This window comes from Muntiacus reevesi, chromosome 13 (assembly GCF_963930625.1).
Source record: "Muntiacus reevesi chromosome 13, mMunRee1.1, whole genome shotgun sequence".
Taxonomy (NCBI): Eukaryota; Metazoa; Chordata; class Mammalia; order Artiodactyla; family Cervidae; genus Muntiacus; species Muntiacus reevesi.
The window spans coordinates 59,122,541-59,149,504 of NC_089261.1; the positions used below are offsets into that span (position 1 = coordinate 59,122,541).

At 38.4% G+C, this 26,964-nt stretch overlaps 1 protein-coding gene across 2 annotated transcripts in view; it reads right to left on the reverse strand.

Moving 5' to 3' along the window:
* Window positions 1–26,964, reverse strand: part of TTC29 (tetratricopeptide repeat domain 29) — a 272,924-nt gene that overhangs the window by 149,334 nt on the left and 96,626 nt on the right. For both annotated transcript variants that reach the window (XM_065904587.1, XM_065904586.1), the window contains 2 exons: window positions 13,710–13,922; window positions 6,238–6,323 (listed from right to left, as the gene is read on the reverse strand). In XM_065904587.1, the coding sequence (XP_065760659.1) occupies window positions 6,238–6,323; window positions 13,710–13,922 (299 nt within the window). The remainder of the gene's footprint in view (window positions 1–6,237; window positions 6,324–13,709; window positions 13,923–26,964) is intronic.

Here is a 26,964-nt window from a genome sequence, read left to right on the forward strand (position 1 = left end):
TGAATGAGATCCTTGCTGGGCACAGTAATCTAGGTTGTAGGTTATTCTCTTTCATTACCTTAAGTATGTCCTGCCATTCCCTTCTGGCCTGAAGGGTGTCTATTGATAGATCAGCTGTTATCCTTATGGGAATCCCTTTGTGTGTTATTTGTTGTTTCTCCCTTGCTGCTTTTAATATTTGTTCTTTGTGTTTGATTTTTGTTAATTTGATTAATATGTGTCTTGGGGTGTTTCGCCTTGGGTTTATCCTGTTTGGGACTCTCTGGGTTTCTTGGACTTGGGTGGCTATTTCCTTCCCCATTTTAGGGAAGTTTTCAGCTATTATCTCCTCGAGTATTTTCTCATGGCCTTTCTTTTTGTCTTCTTCTTCTGGGACTCCTATGATTCGAATGTTGGGGCGTTTCACATTGTCCCAGAGGTCCCTGAGGTTGTCCTCATTTCTTTTGATTCTTTTTTCTTTTTTCCTCTCTGCTTCATTTACTTCCACCATTTTATCTTCTACCTCACTTATCCTATCTTCTGTCTCCGTTATTCTACTCTTGGTTCCCTCCAGAGTGTTTTTGATCTCATTCATTGCATTATTCATTTTTAATTGACTCTTTTTTATTTCTTCTAGGTCTTTATTAAACATTTCTTGCATCTTTTCAATCTTTGTCTCCAGGCTATTTATCTGTAACTCCATTTTATTTTCAAGATTTTGGATCATTTTTATTATCATTATTCTAAATTCTTTTTCAGGTAGATTCCCTATCTTCTCCTCTTTTGTTTGACTTGGTGGGCATTTTTCATGTTCCTTTACCTGTTGGGTATTTCTCTGCCTTTTCATCTTGTTTAGATTGCTGTGTCCGGAGTGGGCTTTCTGTATTCTGGAGATCTGTGATTCCTTTTTATTGTGGAGGTTTTACCCAGTGGATGGGGTTGGACGATTGGCTTGTCAAGGTTTCCTGGTTAGGGAAGCTTGTGTCGGTGTTCTGGTGGGTGCAACTGGATTTCTTCTATCTGGAGTGCAATGGAGTGCCCAGTAATGAGTTTTGAGATGGGTCTATGTGTTAGGTGTGACCTTGGGCAGCCTGTATGTTGACGTTCAGGGCTATGTTCGTGCGTTGCTGGAGAATTTGCGTGGTATGTCTTGCTCTAAAACTTATTGGCTCTTAGGTGGTGGTTGGTTTCAGTGAAGGTATGGAGGCTTTTGGACAGTCTCTTATTAATTAAAGTTCTATGTAGTCAGGAGTTTTCTGGTGTTCTTAGGTTTTGGGCTTAAGTCTCCTGCCTCTGGATTTCAGTTTTATTCTTCCAGTAGTCTCAAGACTTCTCCTACTATACAGCACAGATAATAAAACTTCTAGGTTAATGGCAAAAGATTCTCCCCCGTGAGGGACACCCAGAGAGGTTCACAGAGTTACATGAAGAAGAGGAGAAGGAGGAGGGAGATAGAGATGAGCAGGAGGAGAAAAAGGGGGACTCAAGAGGAGAGAGACAGATCTACACAGTTGTCTGTTCCCAGAGTGTTTTCCATAGCCCAGACAGTGACAAAGATTCACAGAATTGGACTGGGGAGAGAAGGGGAAAGGAGGAAATAGAGGTGTTCTGAGGTAGAAAATGGAGAGTCAAGATTGGGAGAGAGTAATCAACACACTCCTGAATAAAAATGGGAACTGAATATTGGATTCTTAAATGTCCACAATTTATATCATATATTGAAAAACAAAGATTAAAAATCTAGAGTAGAGGTTAGACTCTTAAAAATACTATATTAAAAACAAAAACCAAAACACACACAAAAAAAATTTATTAGAAATATATATGAAGTTCGGTTTAAAAATAGGGCTTCTCTTTTTTTTTTGTTTTGTAAGGTTATAGTGTAATGGAAATGAAAATTAAGGAGTAGTAGAGGAGTAATAGAGGACTCCTTTCGAAGACAATGGGTTGCTTTTCTGGGCACCTGATGACCTCAGCTAGCGATCAGAAGTTGTTTTGTGAAGTTTGCTCTGTGTTCAGTTATTCTTTTGATGAATTTGTAGGAGAGAAAGTGGTCTCCCCGTCCTATTCCTCCGCCATCTTGGCTCCTCCCTTTGACGGTGATTTTTGGTAAAATATTTTCCTCTTTGAAATCTTAGAACTTCATAAGATACATTTACTTTCTAAAATTAAGAATTTACTCTACTTGGAAATTTTCAGGTGGAAATTGACAATGGTCAAGGGAATTACTACTTCTTTCCTCAGTACATGGGTAGCTTTCTTCTCTTTTAAATGTCAGGGTCTCTGTGACCTTCTGCACAGGTTTATTATAGGAACCATCGCTTCTCTTCACCAAATGGACTTTCCCCATTAGTAGGTACTTCAGCTCTAAAAAAAATCCATTATTTGTTTTTAGTTTAGTGCTAGTTCATAATTCAATAAAGAATGCTTTGTCAGCAAGGATTGGATGGCCAAATCTCACTCATACACTTGTCGACATATTCTTCTATTAAACGTATTGCTGCTGCTGCTGCTAAGTCACCTCAGTCGTGTCCGACTCTGTGCAACCCCACAGACAGCAGCCCACCAGGCTCCCCCGTCCCTGGGATTCTCCAGGCAAGAACACTGGAGTGGGTTGCCATTTCCTTCTCCAATGCATGCGTCATGCTAAGTCACTTCAGTCATGTCTGACTCTGTGCGACACTATGGACAGCAGCCCTTCAGGTTCCTCCATCCACAGAATTCTCTAGGCAAGGATACTGGAGTGGGTTGCCATTTCCTTCTCCAATTACATGTATTAATCATTTACTAATAAATTAAAGCCTTTAAATCAAGATCAAAATTAGCAGAATTTCAGAGTTCCTTCTGTTTCTCTTCATGAGAACCATTAATTAGGAATACTTATGTGTGACAGATTTTTCTATGTCAAGATTCTTTGGGGAAAAAATCACACAAAAATCCTTAAACAGATGGACAATATTTGGGAAAGGAGAAGAAATTTCTGAGAGATAGTAGTTGAATATAGGGGCAAGATACTGAAAATCTGAAAATATTCTAACATAAATTTAAAATACGAGTGAGAGAATAAAAAGAGTATATGGAGTTGATAAGAACTAATGATAGACTGAATATAAGAAGGCAAAGGCCAAAACTAACAGAGCACTTTCTCAGTGTGAGGATGATCAGATCCAGTGCCTAGCATGATGTCTGTCACAAGGTGCTCAATAAACAACTGTGAGTGAATTAAGGAGATCATGTCATCAGCCTCATCAAAGTCATCAAATATTCCGCACTGCTTAAAAAATGAGCTTCACATTCCCCAGTAAAGCATTTAAGACTCTCCAATCCCCCAACAGATTAAAAAATATGATCTTGGAATTAGAATGAATTTCTAATTCTTAAAAAAAACTGTATTTGGAATGAGTAGTCTTTCTAAGAATGTCCAGAAATCATACAAGAAGAAATTGACAAATTTGACCACATACATATCTAAACGCTCGGGATGGAAGAATTTCATAAGGTAAAAAAACAACGGCCTGTACTTATGACTGATTTACCTTGTTGTATGGCAGAAACTAACAAAACATTGTAAAGAAATTGCCCTCTAATTAATTAAAAAAAAAATACCTTAAATAATGCCCTGGAAAGACATTCACAACACATATTAACTATATGTCTAAATTCTTAAAATACAAATAGCTCCTGAGAAAGCAGGCACTTTCACTTATTGTTATTGTTATATGACTATAAATTTGTGAAGTGTCTTTGAAGTGAAGATCAGAAATAAAAAATTTATTTTTAAATTCACCTTCTCTCTAACTCAGCACTTCCACCTGTAGGAATTTACTCTGTAGATCATCTCTCACTTCAGCACAAAGCTGTTCACTGCTATACTCTGTGATAAAAATTGATTGGTGGGAATGCAAACTGGTACAGCTGCTCTAGAGAACAGTGTGGAGATTCCTTAAAAAAACTGGAAATAGAACTGTCATTTGACCCAGCAATCCCAGTGCTGGGCATACACACTGAGGAAACCAGAATTGAAAGAGACACATGTACCTCAGTGTTCACTGCAGCACTGTTTATAATAGCCAGGACATGGAAGCAACCTAGATGCCCATTGACAGACAAATGGATAAGGAAGTTGTGTACATATACACAATGAAATGCTAAATAGCTATAAAAAAGGACACGTTTGAGTCAGTTCTAATGAGACGGATGAAACTGGAGCCTATTATACAGTGAAGTTAAGTCAGAAAGAGAAACACCAATACAGTATATTAATGCATATATATGGAATTTAGAAAGATGGTACCAATGACCTTATATGTAAGGCAGCAAAAGAGACACAGATGTAAAGAACAGACTTTTGGACTCTGTGGCAGAAGGCGAGGGTGAGATGATATGTGAGAATAGCATTGAAACATGTGTATTACCATATGTAAAACAGATGACCGGTGCAAGTTCAAGGCATGAAGCACGGCACCCAAAGCCGGTAGGTGCTCTGGGCCACCCCAGAGGGATGGGGTGGGGAGGGAGGCGGGAGAGGGTTCAGGATGGGAGGACACATGTGCACCCGTGACTGATTCATGTCGAAGTAGGGAAAAACCACTACAATATTGTAAAGTAAGTAAAATAAATAAATTAATTTAAAAAAAAAGAAAAAAACCACTTATTGGAGATACCCTAAGTGCCCACCAACAGGAGATGGTTAAATCCCTTAGAGTATAGCTATACCATGGGACACCGTGAGTCCTTTTTAAAATGAGACCTGTCTAGATATGCATTAGAATGGAGGAAGTTAATTCAGGAGGCAGAACGGTGTGTATAAAAACTTACTATTTTGTAAACAACAAAATGGACACACATATACGTGTTCTTATATGCCAGGCATATACATGAAAATTTTTGGCAGGATAAACCAGAAACTTGTAACTATAATTGCCTTTGAGAAAACTGTGAGATTGAGTATAGGGGTAGAAGGAAGATTTATTTTCACTGTAAACATTATGGCATTGTTTGAATTTATTTTGCCATGCACTTGCCATGTGATGAGGTAGGGGGAGTTTCTCTAAGCTAGTTTTCACTTAATTTTCCAGCTTGATCTCCTCCTGTATCTTACCTTGCACATAACAATTCAATGTTTCTCAAACTTTCTCAAACGTTCATGTTGAGTATATGTGAATGAGTGTGTGTCTAATACTCCATTATCCATGATTCTCACACTTTCTCCCTGTAAATATCCTACCCCTCCAAAGTTCTGTGCAACCCTCGATTTTCAGTATTGAACTAAATACATACTTTTCTCTGAATTCAGAAACCCCCTGTCCATCCTGCTGTGAATTATAGTTGTTTACAAGTTGGTCACCCTCATTAAATTAGCTCCTAAAGGGAAATATGCATCTTGTTGGCTTCTGTGCTCCTGAAAGTATCTGGAACACAACAGCCTTGCTGAATGCAAGTCATTAACTAAAAAATATTAAGCAGAAGAGTCAACTAGGAAAAGCCAAGTTTCCTATGATGACCCAATTTTAAGGACAATAAAGAATGCATCTAGCCCAATTATAGGAATGCTATGTAACATGAATAACTAAAAGAGCCAGTAAGAGCTCCTTAAAGCTGAAAATAAAGCCAATACTCCATGTCAAATAGGATTATTACCTGAGATGTAAACAAAATTAAATATGAAGCTATACTTGAAATGTATTAGAGGTAAGAGAAGAATGGGAGAAAAATTATTTCTGTTCTAGAAAAGATAGCTCTTGACATTTTTTTTGTGTGTGTCAAACACACCAAGCCTGATCATAAAATAGGCAAACAGTGATTTGCTTCATGAAACAGGCTACTTCTCAGATTGGGAAAGCGATGCCTTCCCCATTTGTTGCCCTCTCCCTGAACTCCCACAAATGAAAAGTCCACAACAATGGAATTCAATCTGTTGCTTATTAACCACAGTCTTTTCTAAGAAAAATGTCCCAAATCACATCAGTTTATTATAATTTTTTTTACTGTATACTTTTTGCTGCAATTTAAATCCATTTCCTCTTATCCTTGGTGCTATGGGAGTGGAGGGTCCCACTATTCGATATATTTAGCTTCATTAGTAAAACCAATTTCTAATGCTTCTAGAATATTGCTATTCTGCTTTAGTCTCTATAAACAGGTACACTGACATCAGGCCCACCCCATTCCTGTTGGCCTTATAACAACATACAATAAAACAAATACAATAAAATAGAAATTAAAAGCGGCAGTGATGAAAAGTCTCCTTGGACTTACTGCTAATGCTGTCTCATACTCTCCAGCAGCCAAGTGCGCTAAGCCCAAGTAATAGGAAGCCTCTCCTTCCATCTTTCTGTCATTTCCTAAAACAAAAATGCAGAAAATATATTACGGTATTGAAGACGGGCTTATTACCACAAACAGAGTCTCTGCTTTTCAAGACAGTGGAAAGTTATTATAACAAAGTATACAGATTTATATCAACAACCCCTGAAGCCTAGCTGTGTACTGATCAAAAAGTCTGACATTAATACAATTTACCTGGGTCACAGATGTTAGAATAAGGTGTATCAGCAATATAATTATGATGAGTTTCCTCTGTGTACAAAATCCAGTCTTAGCATTTTGACATCCATATATAATTTTTGTACCAGTCACCCATGTAAGGGCTTCCCAGGTAGGCTTAGTGGTAAAGAACCTCCTACCAATGCAGGAGACATAAGAGGCATGGTTTTGATCCGTGGGTTGGGAAGATCCCCTGGAGGAGGGCATGCAACCCACTCCAGTATTTTTGCTTGGAGAATCCCATCGACAGAGGAGTCTGGCAGTCCACAAGGTCGCCAAGAGTCAGTCATGATGAAAGCAACTTAGTATGCATGTACCACCATGTAAAACCTACAATCATTTACCATATCAGCCTTACTTGGTGCACAAATATACATACACACACAGACTGCATTCAGCTAAGTCTCCAATAGGGCAGATAATTAGCAAATTAAGGAATTATGGCCTTGACTAGGTTTAGTTGTAAAGTTATTGCTTAAAACTTGGGTAAGAATGCCAGAGCTTGGTTTCTTGGTATAAAGTTCCATGCATATTTTGAAATCCAAATACATTTTTCCTTGCTAGTGACTGGTAAATGCTTTTCACCATCTTTTCACAAGGAATTTAGCCTTTCTAATTTTTGTAGGATGTGCTTTATTCCAGGCATTATCAAATTTTTCTTCCCAAAATATGTAAACATGTAACATGTGCTTCCAGAGAAGGCAATGGCACCCCACTCCAGTACTCTTGCCTGGAAGATCCCAAGGACGGAGGAGCCTGGTGGGCTGCAGTCCGTGGGGTCGCTAAGAGTCAGACACGACTGAGCGACTTCACTTTCAACTTTCACTTTCATGCATTGGAGAAGGAAATGGCAACCCACTCCGGTGTTCTTGCCTGGAGAATCCCAGGGACGGGGGAGCCTGGTGGGCTGCCGTCTATGGGGTCGCACAGAGTCGGACACGACTGAAGCGGCTTAGCAGCAGCAGCAGCAGCAACATGTGCTTCAACAAGACATACATCACACTGTCTAATAAATAGATACTTTACTAACGTTTAATGCACAAACTTTAACATGTAAATCTAATATACTTGCAAGAATCATGGGAGGTTCTTATTTTAAAAAATAATACTATTCTTTTTTACTTTTGGAAGTCTTTGCCTTTTAATGTTACCTAACTCCTGGGTAATGCAAATGCTGACAGATGTACCCTCATTTTGTATCTTTGGAAAGTAAAGATCCTCAGATTTCTACACTCTGCAGTCTCACCATGATGGATTTCCACAGGAGCTAGCAATTCTCTACACTGCACACACACTCGGCACTCACTGAATTACCTCCTGTGAAGCAGTGGCTCAGCTGGAAGACTGCAGGAAACAGGACAGCAAATGCCGGTGACAGTATATTTTTTCTTCTCTGACAATTTCATCAATTGCAGAGAATTATACCCTCAAGATCTCACTTCAGCAGAGTTGATGATGCTAGTGATTCAGTCTGGGAAATCTGAACTCATAATTCAGCTGGGTCCTCACTTTTTCTCTGCTATAGGCTAATGACTGCTGGGGAGAAAGGTGGGACTAGGGAAGAAAAAGAAGGGGTAGAAGGAAGAGACTATGGTGGGGAGTTGCCTCTTCGATAGTTAAAGGTTGATTACTTGAGACTTGTACTTGCTGTGTTAAATGGGCTAAAGCAGCGACAACTGCATGTTTGCATACAGAATCATCATTTGCATTAAACTTTATGTAAAGAGCAACCCAGAGAACTAGGGAAAAAAAACTATTCCTATAGACAGAAAGAATTCGAAACAGCTAATTGAAATAGATCACACCAAATAATAGTTTTAAAATAGGATTTAAGTATAAGAACTTCCTGTTTACTAATTGAGATGAAGTTAAGATAAACTGAAAGTAATAAAATAACGAAGGAAAATGTAGTACAGTTGAGTGACACACTCCACAGTGACATACAAAAGAAAAAAAGTGTCAAATATTACTTATATTGTGTTGTTTGCCTGAGTGGGTTAAATTTATATTAGCCATACTACTCAAGTCAATAATCATTTATCTTAAAGAAATTAGTACGTTTTTATTTTCAAAACTAAACTATTCATTCTTACCCTAGTATGTTTACTAGAGAATCCAAAGAGGAAGTCATCCCAAGTGGAATAATGGACAGAGAAAACATTCTTGGGAGCAACTCAAATGTTTTATTAAAATGTGCCCTAAACCTTCCTTTTGTTATTTGGCTAACCATATTCACTCACTCATTTATTCAGTGCTTATTTATTAGGACCATCCTATATAAGGTAGAAGAGGGCAACAAAGAATGGGATGGTTGGATGGCATCATGGACTCAGTGGACATGAGTCTGAGCAAACTCCAAGAGTTAGTGAAGGACAGGAAGCCTGGCGTGCTGCAGTCTATGGGGTCGCAAAGAGTCAGACACAACTGAGTGACTGAACAACAAATAGCAGGCACAGTTCTCAGCACTTGGAATCCACCAGCACATTAACCAGACAAACTCCCTGTCCGTGGGGAGTTTATATTTGAGAGAAATAAAAGAAAAAGACAGAAAACTGAAAATAAACATAATAAATTATATGGTAAGTTTCAGTGTGATAAGAATTTTCGGGGAAAAAATTAAGCAGGTTAAGGGGATTTGAGAATGCTAAGTAGGGATACAAAGACAAAGCAGGTTTCAATATTAAATACAGCTGTCAAGGTAGTAGATATCACTGAGGAGATGGTATTCACAAGAAAATGAAATTAAAGATAACAGAAACATTTAATTTCCACAACTATGTGGAAATTAAACACACTTCTAAATAATCATTGGATCAAAGAAGAAATGAGAAGGTAAACTAGAAAATACTTTGAGATGAATGGAAATGAAAATACAAAACCCCAAAACTTGTGGGATTCAGCTAAAGCACAGCCTAGAGGGACAGGTACAGCTATAAATGCCTGTTTTTTAAAAAAGGAAACATCTTTTCACTTTATAAAAGTAGAAAAAGAAGAACAAATTAAACTTAAAGCAAACAGAAGGAAATAATAAAGACTCAAAAGGAAATAAGTGAAATAGAGAACAGGAAAAAAAGAGGTTATGAACAAAACCAGAAGTTGGTTCATTGAAAAAGTCTACAAAATTGACATATCTTTATCTAGACTGAACAACAAAAAAAAAGAAAATCCTCAAATTATGAAAATCAGGAATGAATGAGGGAAATCACCACAGTTCTTACAGAGATAAAAAAATATTATAAAGTAACATTATGGACAATAGTATGCCAACAAATTAGATACAGTTGATAAAATGGAAAAATAGAAAGATACAAAATACTGAAACTGACTCAAGAAGAGATGGAAAATATGAATAGATACACAATAAGTAAACAACTTAAATTAAGAAATCAAGTACTTTCCACAAAAGAAGCCCAGATAACTTCAATGATGAAGTCTACTGAATATTAAAAATGCAATCATCACCAATTCTTCACAGAGTCCTCCAAAAACTAAGAGAAAACATTTCCCAAATCATTCTATGAAGCCAATATTATTTTGACATCAAAATACACCACAAGAAAAGAAAACTACAAGCCAACATTTATCATAAATTCAGACAATTCCCAACAACTACTAGCAAAGCCAATCCAGGAGTATATAAAAAGGATTAAACACCAGGATCAAGCTGGAATTACCCCAGGAATTTAGGGTTGATTCAACATGTGCAAATTAATCCATGTAATATACTACTTTTAATAGAAAGGAAAAACCACATTTTCATCTTAATAGATGCAGAAAAAGACATTTCACAAAATCCAACCCTTTTTTATGATTAAAAAAACCCTCAACAAATTCAGAATAGAGGGGAACTTCCTCAACTTGTTTAAAAAAAGTATCTACAAAAGCCCCCACAGCTAACATTAAACTTAATGGTGAAAGACAGTTTTTTCCCTAAGATCAGGAAGAAGACAAAGATGGCCTCTGACACCAGCCCTCACATTTATGGCCAATTAAACTTATCAACAGTCCCAAGACAAGACTGAGAAAGAAGTGCATTTTCAACAACTAGTACTGGGGCAATTGGACACCCACATGCAAAACATGAAGTTGGACCCTCTTGACACACACACACACCTAAATATAGGACTTAAAACTAAAAAACTCTTAGAATAAAATAAAGAAATCTTCATGACTTCGGATTAGTGGAAACCTTCAGAGTTGTGATATCAAAAGCACAAACAACAGAAGAAAGAATACATTACTTTGGGCTTTATCAAATTGAAAACTTGGGCCTCAGTGGACACCATCAGAAAGGGAAAAGAAAACCCAGTGTTTTCAAATCACAAATTTGATGAAGGACTTGCTCTAGAATATTAGAAGATTCTTATAACTCAATAATAAAAGAAAAATAACCCAATTAAAAATGGGCAAAGAAACTGAATATACATGTCTGCAAAGAAGATACACAAATGGATGGTAAACACACAAAGAGATGTTCAACAGCATTAACCAACAAGGATATGGAAAAAAATTCAGTGAGATATCACTTCATACCTATTAAAGATGACTATAGTAAAAAGACAGAGCAACAAGTGCTGGTGAGGAGGTGGCTAAAGTGAAACCCTTTATACATTGTTGATGGGAATGTAAAACAGTTCAGTGACTTGGGAAAACTCTTTGCCAGTTCCTCAATAAGTCAATCCTGGATATTCATTGGAAGGACCGATGCTGAAGCTGAAGCTCCAATACTTTGGCCAACTGATGCGAAGAGCTGACTCATTAGAAAAGGCCCTGATCCTGGGAAAGATTGAAGGCAGGAGGAGAAAGGGATGACAGAGGATGAGATGGTTGGATGGCATCACTGACTCAATAGACATGAGTTTGAGTAAGCTCTGGGAGATGGTGAAGGGCAGGGAAGCCTGGCATGCTGCAGTCCATGGGCATAAAGAGTCAAACACAACTGAGCAACTGGAGAAGAACAAGAACAATAATTTAAACATAGAGTTATATGGCCCAGCAATTCCACAACTAGGTATACACCCAGAGGAACTGAAAACGTGTACACAAATGCTCACAGTAGCATTATTCATCACAGACAAAAGGTGGGAACAACATAAATGTCCATCAACTGATAAATGGATAAAGAAAATGTGATAATAATCATAGAATAGTGTATTATTTGGCCATAAATATGAGTGCAGTAGTGATACATGCTACAAGATGCATAAACTTTGAAAACATGATGCTTAGTGAAAGAAACTAGACACAAAAGAACATACAGAGTATAATTCCATTTGTGTGAAATATCCAGAAGAGGTAAATGCACAGAGACAGAAAGAAGATGAATGGTTACTAGGGGACAGGGGAAGAAAGGTGTGGGGCATGACTTCTCGTGAGTATGGGGTTAGTGTTGATGTTTGTACAACTTTGTGAATTTACTAAAGACCAATGATGACAGAAATATGAAGATAATAGAATACTAGAGTCATGAGACCACTGTATGGCTGATGCTATACTTGTGCATTACACGAAGGCGCCCTAACAAAGGCGCTGGTGCACTACGGATACCAGTCCTCTTCAAATACAATGTATTCCAATGTGGGAGGCAAGCCACGCAATCATCAGCTTGCTGCTTCAGGCTTCCTTACCAAAGTGGAAGGCAACCAGAAGGGGTGATTTTTTCCAGAGCATTTCAGCAGCTGTCAGAGCTCTGTGAGATACTGTGCCATCTTCTAACCTGTGCTCTTTCTTATATGAAAAATATGGGCACAAATATTTATTGGTCTCAAAAGATACTCAAAATTATTACAGCATAAGAAGTTGGTTTTCTCCTATTCTCTTCATCTGTCCTTTGGAAAGTGAGAGATGCTTTCAGAAAGGAGACTGCTTGGCAGGCTCTGATTGTTGGAAGAGACCCTAAGAACTTTGCTTTCTTTGTGAATTACCTTACAAATCAGCAAATGTGAACCTAAAGTGAAATACCTTTTCCTAACTGATAACATTAACTTACATTAAAATTCCACATAACTTTTCACATGACTAAAGTTAGCTGCTGAAACTGATCTAAGAGCTAACTATTTATGTCAGTGTTTACCCCTTTGGGGAAGGTACTCGTTCACCATTCATTCAAAAGCAGTTCATTCAGTGGGATACATCTTTCAATGTTATATTTATTTCAACTAATAATATTTTTAAAAAGTAACAGAGAGAATAAGCTAAGATTTTACTTTCACTCTTTAAAAAATTAAAATCAAACCTAGATTATCAGTCCTATTTACTCCAAATAAGCCATTTGTTACTCAGTAAACCAACTGATTAAATATAAACACAAGCTAATGAACTTTGGTTCAAGGGCATAACTTCCATCTTTTCCTCCTTCATGAAAGGGCTACTCTATTAATAAATTACTCTGAGGTAATTTATTTTACTTTGCATCTCACAAAGTAAAAGCTTATGAGTGTATGTTCCAAATTTTTCTTTATATTTTACACATATGCAAATGCTACAGAATACCAAGCATGTGATCAGCTCTCACAAAAGCATTTTCACTACTGTGAGTGTGCATATGAATCACCTGGGGATCTTGCAAGCCTGCAGATCCCAATGCAGTCAGTCTGGAGCGGGGTCGGAGATGCTGCGTATCTTACAAGCTTCCAGATGCTGCTGATGCTGTCAGTCCAAAGGCCACACACTTTGACAGGCAAGGGTCTAAAATATATTAAACCTCATCTTCCTGTTATTCCTAACTTAATATCCATCATATATTTCCTATTACCTGACAAAAGGGAATTTACAAACAGTGAAAGGTCTCTCAGATTTTAAGAAATATATGACTTTAAGCGTGCACATGTGTGTGCGCACACACATGTGCACATGCACACACAAACACACACATACACATACACACACCCCCTTAACTTTTGCAAATGACCTTACCTTCTCATTATGGGTTTATTGGTTTATCACATTACTCCCAGAGGGTTGCAATTTTGGAGATAAAGCTTTCAAGAAACTAATGGATTTCTTGTTGTCAGCACTAAGCCCCCTCTGTTTTACAGTGAAACTTGAAAGTATATTGATGGCATTTGTCTCTGCATTTCATAGGAAATAATCACCCAAACACTTGACGGTTTTTACCTCCCTCTTGGGAGAAGCAGTGTCTGCCCATTAAAGGCAGCAGTGTGAGAGTGCTCTTTTCCACCCACCTTCTTTGGCTATTTCACAAGCTTTTATTAGAATTCTGATGGCCTGTTTGTATTCTTTATTTTCCAGCATTTTGTCTGAGAGTAATCTGTAGGTCCTCAGGAGACTCTCGCAGGCCAACAAGTTGAGAACGCGGCCTGTCTCATCCTTCCATATCCGCCCTTGCGTCAATTGATGGAAGGCTTCATAATGCTCTGCAGCTTCCAGGAGCTGACCTGAGGAATAAAAGTCATTCATAAATACCAACCACAGACCAGAACATAGCTTCAAATATTTTAAATACTTCTTACGCTTTACTATTAAAGTGGGGTGAAGGAGGGTGGAACCATGGAATGCATTCAAGCCTTTCTAAGGCTGAAGAGGACTTCAGTTGATTGAAAGGAACTATCTCAATATGGATCTGAGATTCAGCACTGATTTTTTAAAATTAATTTATTTTAATTGAAGGCTAATTACAGTATTGTGGTGGCTTTTGCCATACATTGACATGAATCAGCCATGGGTGTACACGTGTCCCCCATCCTAAACCCCTCTCCCACCTCCCTCCCTATCCCATCCGTCAGGGTTGTCCCAGTGCACCGGCTTTGAGTGACCTGTTTCATGCATCAAACTTGGACTGGTGATCTGTTTCACATATGGTAATATACATGTTTCAATGCTATTCTCTCAAATCACTCCAACCTCGCCTTCTCTCCCACAGAGTCCAAAAGTCTGTTCTTTATATCTGTGTCTCTTTTGCTGTCTCGCATACAGGGTTATCGTTACCATCTTTCTAAATTCCATATATGTGCATTAGTATACTGTATTGGTGCTTTTCTTTCTGACTTACTTCCCTCTGTATAATAGGCTCCAGTTTCATCCACCTCATTTACTGATTCAAATGAGTTCTTTTTAATACCTGAGTAATGTTCCATTGTGTATATGTACCACAGCTTTCTTATCCATTCATCTGCCAATAGACATCTAGGTTGCTTCCATGTCCTAGCTACTGTGAATAGTCAGCACTGATTTTGGACAGACACTTGTTAAAGGGATATACTTGGGCTAGTAGAAATTAATGAGAATTGAATATGTTTAGAAATGGTGTGAATGTTAAGTAATAATTATTAACAAGAATCATATTAGCTAACATTTATCTACTCAACATGATGCATGCAAGGGATGGGTGCTGTGTACTATATATGCATTCCTCATTTAATCATCAAAACAGTCCTATGGAATACAGATTTGTTATGATTCCATTTTACAGAAGAAAAGAGTGAGGGCAAGAATTTTACCTGTGAGCTTCCTTGGCGGCTCAGTGGTAAAGAATTCACTTGCCAGTGCAGGAGACACAAGTCTGGTCCCTGACCCGGGAATACCCCACATGCTGTGGAGCAACTGGGTCTGTGGGCCACAGCTATCCAGTCTGTGCCCCAGAGCCTGGGAACCAGAACTGCTGAGCCTGCGTGCCACAGCTCCTGAAGGCTGAGCACTCCAGAGTGCGTGTTCCACAGGAGAAACCACCGCAACGGGAAGCCGAGCACCTCACCTAGAGGGCAGGCCCTGTTTGCCGCAACTAGAGAAAATCCTGTGCGGCAACAAAGATGCAGCACAGCTAAAAGTAAATAAACAAATAAATAATTTTTAAAAGCGATTTTGCCCAAGATTGCATGGCCAGTGGTTTAGCAGATCTGGGCAGTCTGATTCCAGAGCCCATGTTCTAAACCCCTCTGCTGTCCTGTTATCTCAGTAAAGCAGCAATTCTTCATTCTCAATAACTGAGGTATCTTGATAGAGGTTGCATTTGCTTCAGATTTCAAATTTAAATATTATGGAGCTTTAAACTACTTCTGAAAGTCTGAACTTCCCAAGGAGACTTTGTGTACTCTGCTTAATTTTAAATAATAAGAGGTAACAACTACCCTTCTTAATTATATTTTATAATATAGTTGAAAATATATCCTCTCAAAGCCAAAACTCTAACTTACAGTCATTTGATTCCTTAAAATGTGAGCAAGCACATTTCTGGAAGGGTAGTTTGTAGTTCCCCGCTATAAACTGTATTTTACTTGTGAACTGACTTGTGGAAATGCGCACAAAATCCTGTAATATAAATACTCTGCTATGGTATTGGAGTTACTTAACTGGAATTCACTGAAAAGCACTTACACCTAGGCAGTCCAATAATAGTATTTAAGAGTAACTGCAGGCTCCACGCAGACAGTCTGAGTTCCTATCCCACTTGCACCATTTCTGCTATTTGCATGCATGCGTGCTAAGTCACTTCAGTCATGGTCAACTCTATGCGGCCCAATGGATCACAGCTCACCAGGCTCCTCTGTCCATGGGGTTCTCCAAGCAAGACTACTGGAGTGGATTGCCATGCTCTCTTCCAGGGTATCTTCCCGACCCAGGGATGGAACGTGCATCTCTTACGTCTGCACTGGCAGGTAGGTTCTTTACCACTAGCACCACCTGGGAAGCCCTTCTGCTGTTTAGCCTCAGGCTAACTACTACCCTCTCTGTGCCCAAACTTAAGGCTTCTGCAAACAAGATTATAGTGTAACTATTCAAGGTGTTATTGTGAGAAATGAATTAACATATGTTCAATATCTGATACAGAGTAGGTGCTCAATAAACATAGCTACTTTTACCAGTTGGCACAATGATAATATATTTTTTTAAATCCACAGGCCAAATGAAATATAACCACTATTTATTTTCTTTTAAGTACAACATATTCTTCCAACAAAATACGTAGTTGAGTCCTGATGAAAATATAATCATGACTGATTAAAGGACCCTATGTAGGACATATTAGGCTCAATTTCTTTAAATAAGATGCACAATAGAGATGTTAACTAACCCTACAGTCAGAATCATTTTGCAACATGTAACTATATCAAATCAATACATTGTATACATTAAACCTATATAATATTTTATATCAATTACATCTCAATGAAACTATAAAAATACACAATGGAAAAAAAGATGCATTGCACATTACATGTTGAACAGTCCCCTGCTATGACTATTGCATATAATTTCTTCCTACTGACTCACTAGAAAAGACCCTGATGCTGGGGAAGATTGAAGGTGGAGAAAAAGGTGATGACAGAGGATGAGATGGTTGGATGGCATCACTGACTCAATCGACATGAGTTTGAGTAAGCTCTAGGAGTTGGTGATGGACAGGGAAGCCTGGCGTGCTACAGTCCATGGGGTTGCAAGGAGTCAGACACGACTGAGCAACTGAACTGAACTGATTTTTGCATTGAATTTGTTATCAAAATAGATATTAAAATGCACATATAAAGAAGTAGTATTTTCAAAGAAACATAACAGAGATATATAATCAGGAAATGATCTGTACAAAAATTCAGTAAAGACGTGACCAGCCTGAGCCCCTTGCAGAAGGAGGGTGTATCAGCAAAGAAACATGGGAGGGGGTGGCTTGTGATGCTGAGCTGTTTATAAACTTGTATTATGAAATTTTCACATGATAAAAGACTACAAAGCCATAAATATGATATTACAGAAGAATATTTGATTACATGGACAGGTGCTTATGATAAGTGAAAATACTGAAAATCACCAGAAAACATTTACAGAGCAGTATCAGTGTTATATGGGTGATGAATGGTTTGTTTTCTGTTTTTCCTTCTGATCACTGGCATTTGCTACTGTTTCTAGCATCAAAATATGTAAGTGTGTTAAAAGAAATATGTAAAAGGAGCTATTTTAAAATAATGCCGAGTTCTTTTTCATTTTGATACAAATACTCACAGTTGAAGTTTCCTGTTCTGTCTTTACATCTAACTGACAAATTTTCTCTCACCTCCCACAAAAGCAGGCACAGTTTTTCACCTCTCTCCTGCAGCACCACTCAGTAGAAACCCCTTTCTCCAAATACCCATGACTCTCATTTCTTTTTTAAAACTCGAATGGAGCATTGACATATGTGTGTGTTATGTTTCCTCTGTTAACTATATTTCTGCCTGCAAAGTATAGCTCTGTATCCCTGGAAAGATTGTATATGAGAGTTCTTTTTTTTTCATCCAGCATCCATTTATTCATAAAGTATGGATACATATTTCTCTTTGGTCATGTAAATAGGGATGGATGGATACAGGGAACTGTGAGAAAACCAGAGAGTTCCAAAAAAAAAATTGGGAAAAAAAAAAAAAAATTGGGGACTATAAGCAGACAGATGCCTGACAGCAACTGTGGTCACACACAGTAACCACACGGAAAGAGGGTCCAAAGGTGTGTTATACAGTAACAGATTCACTAAGAATTCCAGGAGAGCCAGGAGAGGATGCTATGGGTAACCCAACTAATTAACAACGAGATGCAAATGATGCATAATGATGTAGACAGTATATGAGAAGTGATTACTGGGTCCAAGATTTGATCCACATCAAGCAGAGAGGGGAAGTAAGGGGAAGGGAGGGGCAAAGTGGGGAAAGGAGGTATCCAGGAAATGGGGAGGGGGATGAAGATGGGGAAGGCAGGGAGAAAGGTGGGGACTGTATCTCGGTATTCCAAACAAGCCAGACTTCTCTCCCGGTTACTGATGTCATCAGATATCCTGCACAGGCTGTCTATGCAGAAATGAAATAAGAGAGGTTCTTGGGACATTGGTTTCAGTTGATTAATATGGAAGGGGGCTTTGGAATGATTGAGAAATGGACTTTTCAGTTGAGTTTGATTTTTGATTAAGCAGTGGGGACTAGTATCAGTGTACTGCCTAGCTGATAATTACCAGCCAAAGTTAAGTTCTTTTTTTTTTTTTTTTCTATTTTTAAAATTTTATTCTATTAGTTGGAGGCCAATTACTTCACAACATTTCAGTGGGTTTTGTCATACATTGACACGAATCAGCCATAGAGTTACACGTATTCCCCATCCCGATCCCCCCTCCCACCTCCCTCTCCACCCGACTCCTCTGGGTCTTCCCAGTGCACCAGGCCCGAGCACTCGTCTCATGCATCCCACCTGGGCTGGTGATCTGTTTCACCATAGATAATATACATGCTGTTCTTTTGAAACATCCCACCCTCGCTTTCTCCCACAGAGTTCAAAAGTCTGTTCTGTACTTCTGTGTCTCTTTTTCTGTTTTGCATATAGGGTTATCATTACCATCTTTCTAAATTCCATATATATGTGTTAGTATGCTGTAATGTTCTTTATCTTTCTGGCTTACTTCACTCTGTATAATGGGCTCCAGTTTCATCCATCTCATTAGAACTGATTCAAATGAATTCTTTTTAACGACTGAGTGATATTCCATGGTGTATATGTACCACAGCTTCCTTATCCATTCATCTGCTGATGGGCATCTAGGCTGCTTCCATGTCCTGGCTATTATAAACAGTGCTGTGATGAACATTGGGGTGCACGTGTCTCTTTCAGATCTGGTTTCCTCGGTGTGTATGCCCAGAAGTGGTATTGCTGGGTCATATGGCAGTTCTATTTCCAGTTTTTTAAGAAATCTCCACACTGTTTTCCATAGTGGCTGTACTAGTTTGCATTCCCACCAACAGTGTAAGAGGGTTCCCTTTTCTCCACACCCTCTCCAGCATTTATTGCTTGTAGACTTTTGGATAGCAGCCATCCTGACTGGTGTGTAATGGTACCTCATTGTGGTTTTGATTTGCATTTCTCTGATAACGAGTGATGTTGAGCATCTTTTCATGTGTTTGTTAGCCGTCTGTATCAAAGTTAAGTTCTTATGTACTTGAGTTCTGCTATTAGAAAGGAGCATAGGCCAAGATACTCAGTAAAAGGTACAGAGAACTACTGTTTCTCAAAGAGCGATGGCTGCTAGTCAAAAAAGGCTTTTTTTCCCTCATACATTATCTTATTTAACCTTTCAAAACAGGTGCGATAAATATGATTTTTATTTTTACACCAAAGAGGACACTAAGGCTCACAAACATTAAATGACTCAAATTGCTAAAAGATGATGTTTAAGGTTTAAACCCAGGATCACCAAGCCACCCAAAGAGCTTGGTTCTACCATATCAGGGCAAGTCGGAAAACTTAGATGGAGTAAGTCAGATTGTCTGGACATAAAGCTCTCAAGTTAAAACAATGCATGATTTCTAGTATCTTCCAGGTCTATAACTCTGTGCCCCTATTCAGGTAGTCACAAGAACTTCCAACATGAATGAACAGATACTACAAAGTGATGTGCTCCTCACTGCTCTCCCTGAGGGAGTCTAGTGTACAAGCAGCTCTGGAGTCCGCATCTAAATTCTCTACTTTATCCTAAATTGTGGGGTGACGTCCGTGGGGTGAGGGTACCTAGGATGTCACATACATAGTCCCAACCTGTGATCACATCCAGCTACTCATGGCTTTATGTTTGCTTCCTCAACCACTTTGCCACAGAGGAGGTCCCGGGGGGTTCTGATCAGCCCTGTTTGTTTATTTCTTTTAAAATTTTTATTGGAGCATAGTTCATTTATAATGTTGTGACAGTTTCAGGTGTAACGCACAGGAAATCAGTTATTCGTATACATATATCCATTCTTTCTTAGATTCTCTTTCCATGTAGGTTATGTTGAGCATTGAATTCCCTGTGCTATAACTAATAGTAGGTCCTTATTAGTTATCTATTTTATATATAGTAGTGATCAGCACTGTTTTAAACCAAGGTGCCTACATAGAGGAAGAAGAGTTTTCCAGCCCTTCTTGAATGTAGGGAATCATTTCTAAAGTTAACCAGTGGCAAATAGGAGAGTAAGTAAGCCAGCAAGGATTTGATCCAAATAATCATAAGCATACAAATGACCTGGCTGTAATTTCTAAAGGCTGGTCAGAACGTGAAAGTACATATTATGATATGCTATAATATTTTATTTAAAAATATTAAAATGTCTATGAAGGGAGCATATGAATTTAAATAGGAAAATATTTTCCTTTAAGCATGACTAACAATGTTGTCATTTCCATCCAATTTATATTTCCAACAGTGAACAGGACTTTAAAGATTTTCTTGCTTTATGAGTAAAGACTCATGTCAATATCAATTAGATATTTATTAGGATATAAGGCATCCTGTTTTTATCTAAAAATTCTAAATTTAATATACCTGAGAGAAATAGTATAAAAGGTCATCAATCCAGTGATTATTCTGACAAAGCTAAATGCAAATATAAATGAAGATCCTAAGTCAGATTTTCAAGTTTGGCTCATGGCAGTCCTTTATAGCTTCTTCAGCATGTTCAGCCTGTCTGCCCTTTGTTACCAAATGAGCTTTAACATACCAGGACCAGGCAAGACTCCCAGATCCCACCATCAACCTTGCTGAAGGACAAGTGTCTAGACAGTCATCCTTCTCTGGCATTTTCAGGCATTAACATTACTCTTCATTGAGAGAGAGGACAGAGAGAAGAAAAACAATTAGAACAAGGTATCACAAAAGTAAAAGTTTACTGAAAACCGAAGAGAGGAAGATTCAGGCACATTCACAGATGGTAAAGGTATCTTGAGGGGACATGAGCTTTATCTTCTTGCACCAGGAATTTCTCATCACTATGAGTAACAAAGATCACAGGAGTAACTGTGATAAGGAAGACATGCCATGTCTCATCACTAGGAGTGCCTGGCGCTACACCAGAACAAAAATCCAGACCATCCACTCATATTTCAAGTTGATCAGGGAAGAAAATGGAGCCAAGATGCTTTGTGGGAGTGATTGGAGATGGCCTTCCATCAATAATCAATTTATCTCAAGAACATGAGATACTATCAGAAAACGAATCACACTGGGAGAGATATGTTTTACATATTGAACTAGGAGACACACTGAACAATTGCATACGAGAAGAATTCAGGTGCGCCCAGAAGTAGGCTCAGTCCCAAGTCTTTCTTGGTTTTTCTGGTTTGTTTCTGTTTTTTTAAACAATTATACAACATCTATAGAAACAACAAGGTTGGTATATGTTTATAGTTTTTCATCTAAAAGACAGTGTACTCTTAAAATAAAACTACTACAAAGGAGTTCCCATTACCCAAAGCCCACATAAACAAGAAATCCCCCCATTTGTTTAAAAACACAAACAAAAACCCGGACAGTGTTGTAAACTGCAAAATGTTTGGTAGGATGTTAAGACAAACACTATGTAGAGAAAACAAGGTTTTATACATTTGGGTGTTACCCAAATTGCTGCTCACCCCTCTTTCCTGGCACAACATCTCTGAAAGTTTATAGATATTTGTTGTATGACAGCAGATGTCTAAAACAAATATTAAGCAAAGGAGAATGTATATGGTCTCTCCCATTTTAGTTTTTTTTTTTTAAAGTACGAAGATTGACTAGATATTAACACAAATGGGTTTAAATGTGAAGCTGCCATAAAAGCAGGAACATAAATGTAATTCTCCCAGCCGCTATTTTGATGCACATTTTTGATTCCATGAATATTTTATGAAATGGCCCAAACTAAAGCCATATAACATTCCTGCATTACTGATGCTTGCGCCCGTAAGCTACGAACATTAGAGGCATGATTGAGTGCATTAAAATGAACTCATTCAGCAGTGCATTGATTACTCGAAGGGGGAGGGAAAAGAAAAAAAGAAAAAAAAAGAAGTTGCTCCACTTAAGAAAATAGCACACGAATCTAAAGTTTGCAATATAATAAAGGTGAAAGCAAGTTTGAAATAAAATAATATTTCATAAATAGGCTGTGACTCTGTCTAGACTTGACATTAATTAGGCAAGGTGTTAATTATGTCCAAAGATGGCTCTAGTATTGTTCAGGTAATTTCAAATGTCACAATCTCTAAGACACCCAAGCTGGCCTGCTTTAGCTCCATGCATCAGCAGTTCTGAAAGTAGCTAATTATTTCCTTTTCTATCAACCTGTATATTTGCCAGTAAAAATAATGCTACAGGAACAATTGGATGAGAATAATTTGACAGGTCCATAAGGCCTATTTCTTCAGCAGCCTTGGTATAAGTCATAAGCATGTTTAGTTGTAAATGGTGCACATTTGCTGAAGAATTTAAGGAAGTATTCCACTTTGGCCTAAAACAACAACCTAAAGGAACAATAAAGCCTTGTGTATCTTATATTACATTTTAATCTGAAGCTACTGGACATCTTTGGCGGTTGGTACTATTCTGTATGATGTAGGCATAAACTCTGCTAGAAGCAATATTGAACAGCAGCAAAAAGAGAAAAATGGTATTACTGCCTTTTTATTAAAACAAAAGACACTGCTTTCCATTTCAGTTTAACTGCATGAACAATTTTTATTATCTTTTGGTTTTAACATTCAATTATGATAATTATAAGGGCATGATCCATGCTGAAATAGTAAGGGTCTGTCATACTTCCCAATGGAAACTATCACTTTTAAGGATTTATCTCTTATCAGGGAAGATCTGTTCTGTGTTCTAACCCACTGCACACCAGTGTAAGATGGAATGCCAGAAAACAAAAGATTTTGTTTCTGAAACTCAATACTACCCCTAATAAACTGGGAAGACAATGTGTTCGTAACTTTTGAGTAGCTACCCTGGGATGTCTAGAGAAAATGTAAGGTGGTGGTTCAGTCAGTAAAGAATCTGCCTGCAATGCAGGAGACCTGGGTTTAATCCCTGGGTTGGGAAGAAAAAATCCCTGGAGAAGGAAATAGCAAACCACTCCAGTACTTTTGCCTAGAGAATTCCATGGGCAGAGGAGATTGGCAGGCAACAGTCCATGGGGTCACAAAGAGTTGGACACAACTGAATGACTAACACTTTCACTTTCAAGGTGCTATTTAAAAACCAGAATCCTTTCTTTATCACTTTGAGCAAAGATTTCAGATGGATGTTGTAGGTGTGCTATCATGCCTCTGTTAAAGAATACAGGTCACTAAACCAAGACAATGAAAATAGATCCCAGGAAGACAGGAAGGAAGGCATAGGAGAAATTCACCAAAGCCTTTATCACTGATGTTGGCAATGCTGGTGACTTAATTTTTAAATTAAAAAACATTTGCCTGGGCTTCTAAAATATTCTGGAGGAACTATTATTAACTGTTGTTGCTTGTGATTTTAGATAGCTGAATTGTGGTCAGTGGTGGACAAGGCACACCACTTATAATACACTTATTATTATGCTCAGATGGTACTTTCTATCCAAGTGTTATAATTCCTAAGGATTAAGCATTAGGCAGCTTTGCTCTTAAATTTTCACACTTGGAAGTACTGAAATCTCTCCAATAATTTTTTAAAGGGTAAACCACTTGTACGCTGTATAAACAACAGTAAATTAATACTAGCCATTAAAAAGCATATAGAGCTTTCTGCCTCATCTTAAAATCATAAGTAAAAAGTGTTGACAAACATAAAAGTCTAAGGAGAAATACAGCCAATATTGACATTAGATCAACTAATGAATTATTTTGCTCTAGACTTGATCAACCACATAATTCTTACTTGAATTACAGATTGCTCACGATTTTAAATAAACCACATTCTGCTGATGTGTACTGTGGTTACGTGAGCCAAGAGAAAGGTGTGGAGTGTAGATGCTGAAGTATCCCTATTGATTCTCTTACAGGAGATGGAGGGGAATGAGGAGGATTTCCCCTAAACATGGCTGTTCTGATTGAAATAAGTACCTGCTAATTTTGCATATTACAAAAACCTAACTAACTGAAGGGCTTCCCTGGTAGCTCAGTAGTTAAGGACCTACCTGTGGTAAAGAAGACATGGGTTCAATCCCTGGGTCTTGAAGATCCCCTGGAGAAGGAAATGGCATGACACCCCAGTGTTCTTGCCTGGAGAACTCCATGGACAGAGGAGACTGATGGGGCACAGTCCACAGTACTGCAAAGAGTTGGGCACCACCTCGCGACTAAACAACAACTAACAAAGTAATCTATTTAGGTGAGTATGGAGCGAGGAAAATAACGGTTCGGTTCAGTTGAGTTCAGTCGCTCAGTCGTGTCCAACTCTTTGTGACCCCATGAATCGTAGCACGCCAGGCCTCCCTGTCCATCACAAACTCCCGCAGTTTACTCAAACTCATGCCCATCGAGTCGGTGATGCCATCCAGCCATCTCATCCTCTGTCGTCCCCTTCTCCTCCTGCCCCCAACCCCTCCCAGCAACAGGGTCTTTTCCAATGAGTCAACTCTTTGCATGAGGTAGTCAAAGTATTGGAGTTTCAGCTTCAGCATCAGTCCTTCCAATGAACACCCAGGACTGATCTCCATTAGGATGGACGGGTTGAATCTCCTTGCAGTTCAAGGGACTCTCGAGAGTCTTCTCCAACACCAGAGTTCAAAAGCATCAATTCTTTGGTGCTCAGCTTTCTTCACAGCCCAACTCTCACATCCATACATGACCACTGGAAAAACCATAGCCTTGACCAGATGGACCTTTGTTGGCAAAGTAAAGTCTCTGCTTTTTAATATGCTGTCTAGGTTGGCCATAACTTTCCTTCCAAGGAGTAAGCGTCTTTTAATTTCATGGCTGCAATCACCATCTGCAGTGATTTTGGAGCCCCAAAAATAAAGTCTGACACTGTTTCCACTGTTTCCCCACCAATTTCCCAAGAAGCGATGGGACCAGATGCCATGATCTTAGTTTTCTGAATGTTGAGCTTCAAGCCAACTTTTTCACTCTCCTATTTCACTTTCATCAAGAGTGGAATCCTTACTATGTGCCTAGCACTAATAGTAGTTGATATATACATATATATATATACACATACATACATATACATATATATATTGGCCAACCTAATATATCAGATGTGCATATATGCATATATATGCATCTTCATCTTATTTTAAATCTTTACTTTTTATTGAGGTATAGTTGATTTACAATACTGTATTAGTTCTGTTGCACACAGTGTTCCCAACTTTTATAGATTATTAATGTTTTGAAAATCGGCTGCCTCCCCTCTGCTGTGCAATGCACCCTGGTAGCTTACTTGTTCTGCGCACAGCAGTTTGCACCACTTCATTCCCTACCCCCGTCTTGTCCCTCTTCCCTCTCATCTCTTCACTGGTAACCGCTTGTTTGTTCTTTGTATCTGGGAGTCCGCTTCCATTTTGTTATCTTCATTTGTTTTTTAGATTCCACATATGTGTGATAATAGTATCTACATTTTAGGGATGAAGAAAAATGAGCATCAGGGGTTCTCTGGCCTAAATTCACATACCAAGCAGGTGGCAGAGCTGACGCCCTAAGCTCATGATGGCTTTACTTGTTCAAGGTGACCCGTTTCTGGAAACTGTCCAATGTTTGATTTAAAAGCAAAGACCCCAACACCATGATATCATCAGACCTCTGTCCTTTCTTTAAAGGTTCTGAGACAAGGACAGCAGTACCAACCTCAGGGTGTGGCTGAAAGGGGCACTGAAAAAGCCCCGGATGAGCCTCTTCTATGGAATGCTTCAAATATAAAATGTTATGGAACAGTATCATGTATTCAAATGGAAAGCCTTTAAGACACTAGTTGGAAACAGCACACTTCATCCAGCTTGCGCCCGGCACCCCACTCACTCTTGGTCAGTGGCCCCTCCTAGGAGGTGTTTCTGGGGCAGTGCCTCTGCTCAGAGAGACAAGAGGAAATACTGCTTTCAGAACAGTGTATTCAGCGGGGCAAGAACTGCAGCCTTGGTGCTTCTGTTCAAGCCCTCCTTGCAAAGCTTTGAAAAAGAGAAACCCACTACAGAGCAGGCACCTCTGAATGAAGCTTCCTCTCTGTACTACTCGTTAAGCAGTAAATAATTAAATCACCCTGAAAAAGACAGGTAAAATACAAGCCGCAATGTCAGTAACACAGACATGAAAGAGAAGGGGAAGAAAATGAATTTAAAAAAAAGGCAATGAAATAATTCATTTGAAGCTCTAATAAAGTTTCATTTGCAGTCTTGTTTAAAGATATATCAGACTTTAGGGATGTAACCTAATTACATTTTTATTCTAAGTTCCATTCAAAGATCTTGGACTTTGATTCTTTAACACAGATCAAACATGGAATAATTTTCTTGTGGCTATCAATACTTAAAAAGGATCTCTTCATTAAATACTATAAGGTCTTAGGAACATGTACACATGGTAGATGGAGAATAAACTGACATGTCCCGAAAAGTGACAATTAATTTATGTAGAAATAGCAATGCTAATTCACTTAACTTCTGGGAAAAAAAAGCCTTTTAAACTATGACATTCACTTTTATTCAAATATAAAGTGACTCAGTTTCTAATATTGATCAAGTCAGATGCACCTTAGATAATGTATACCAGTGC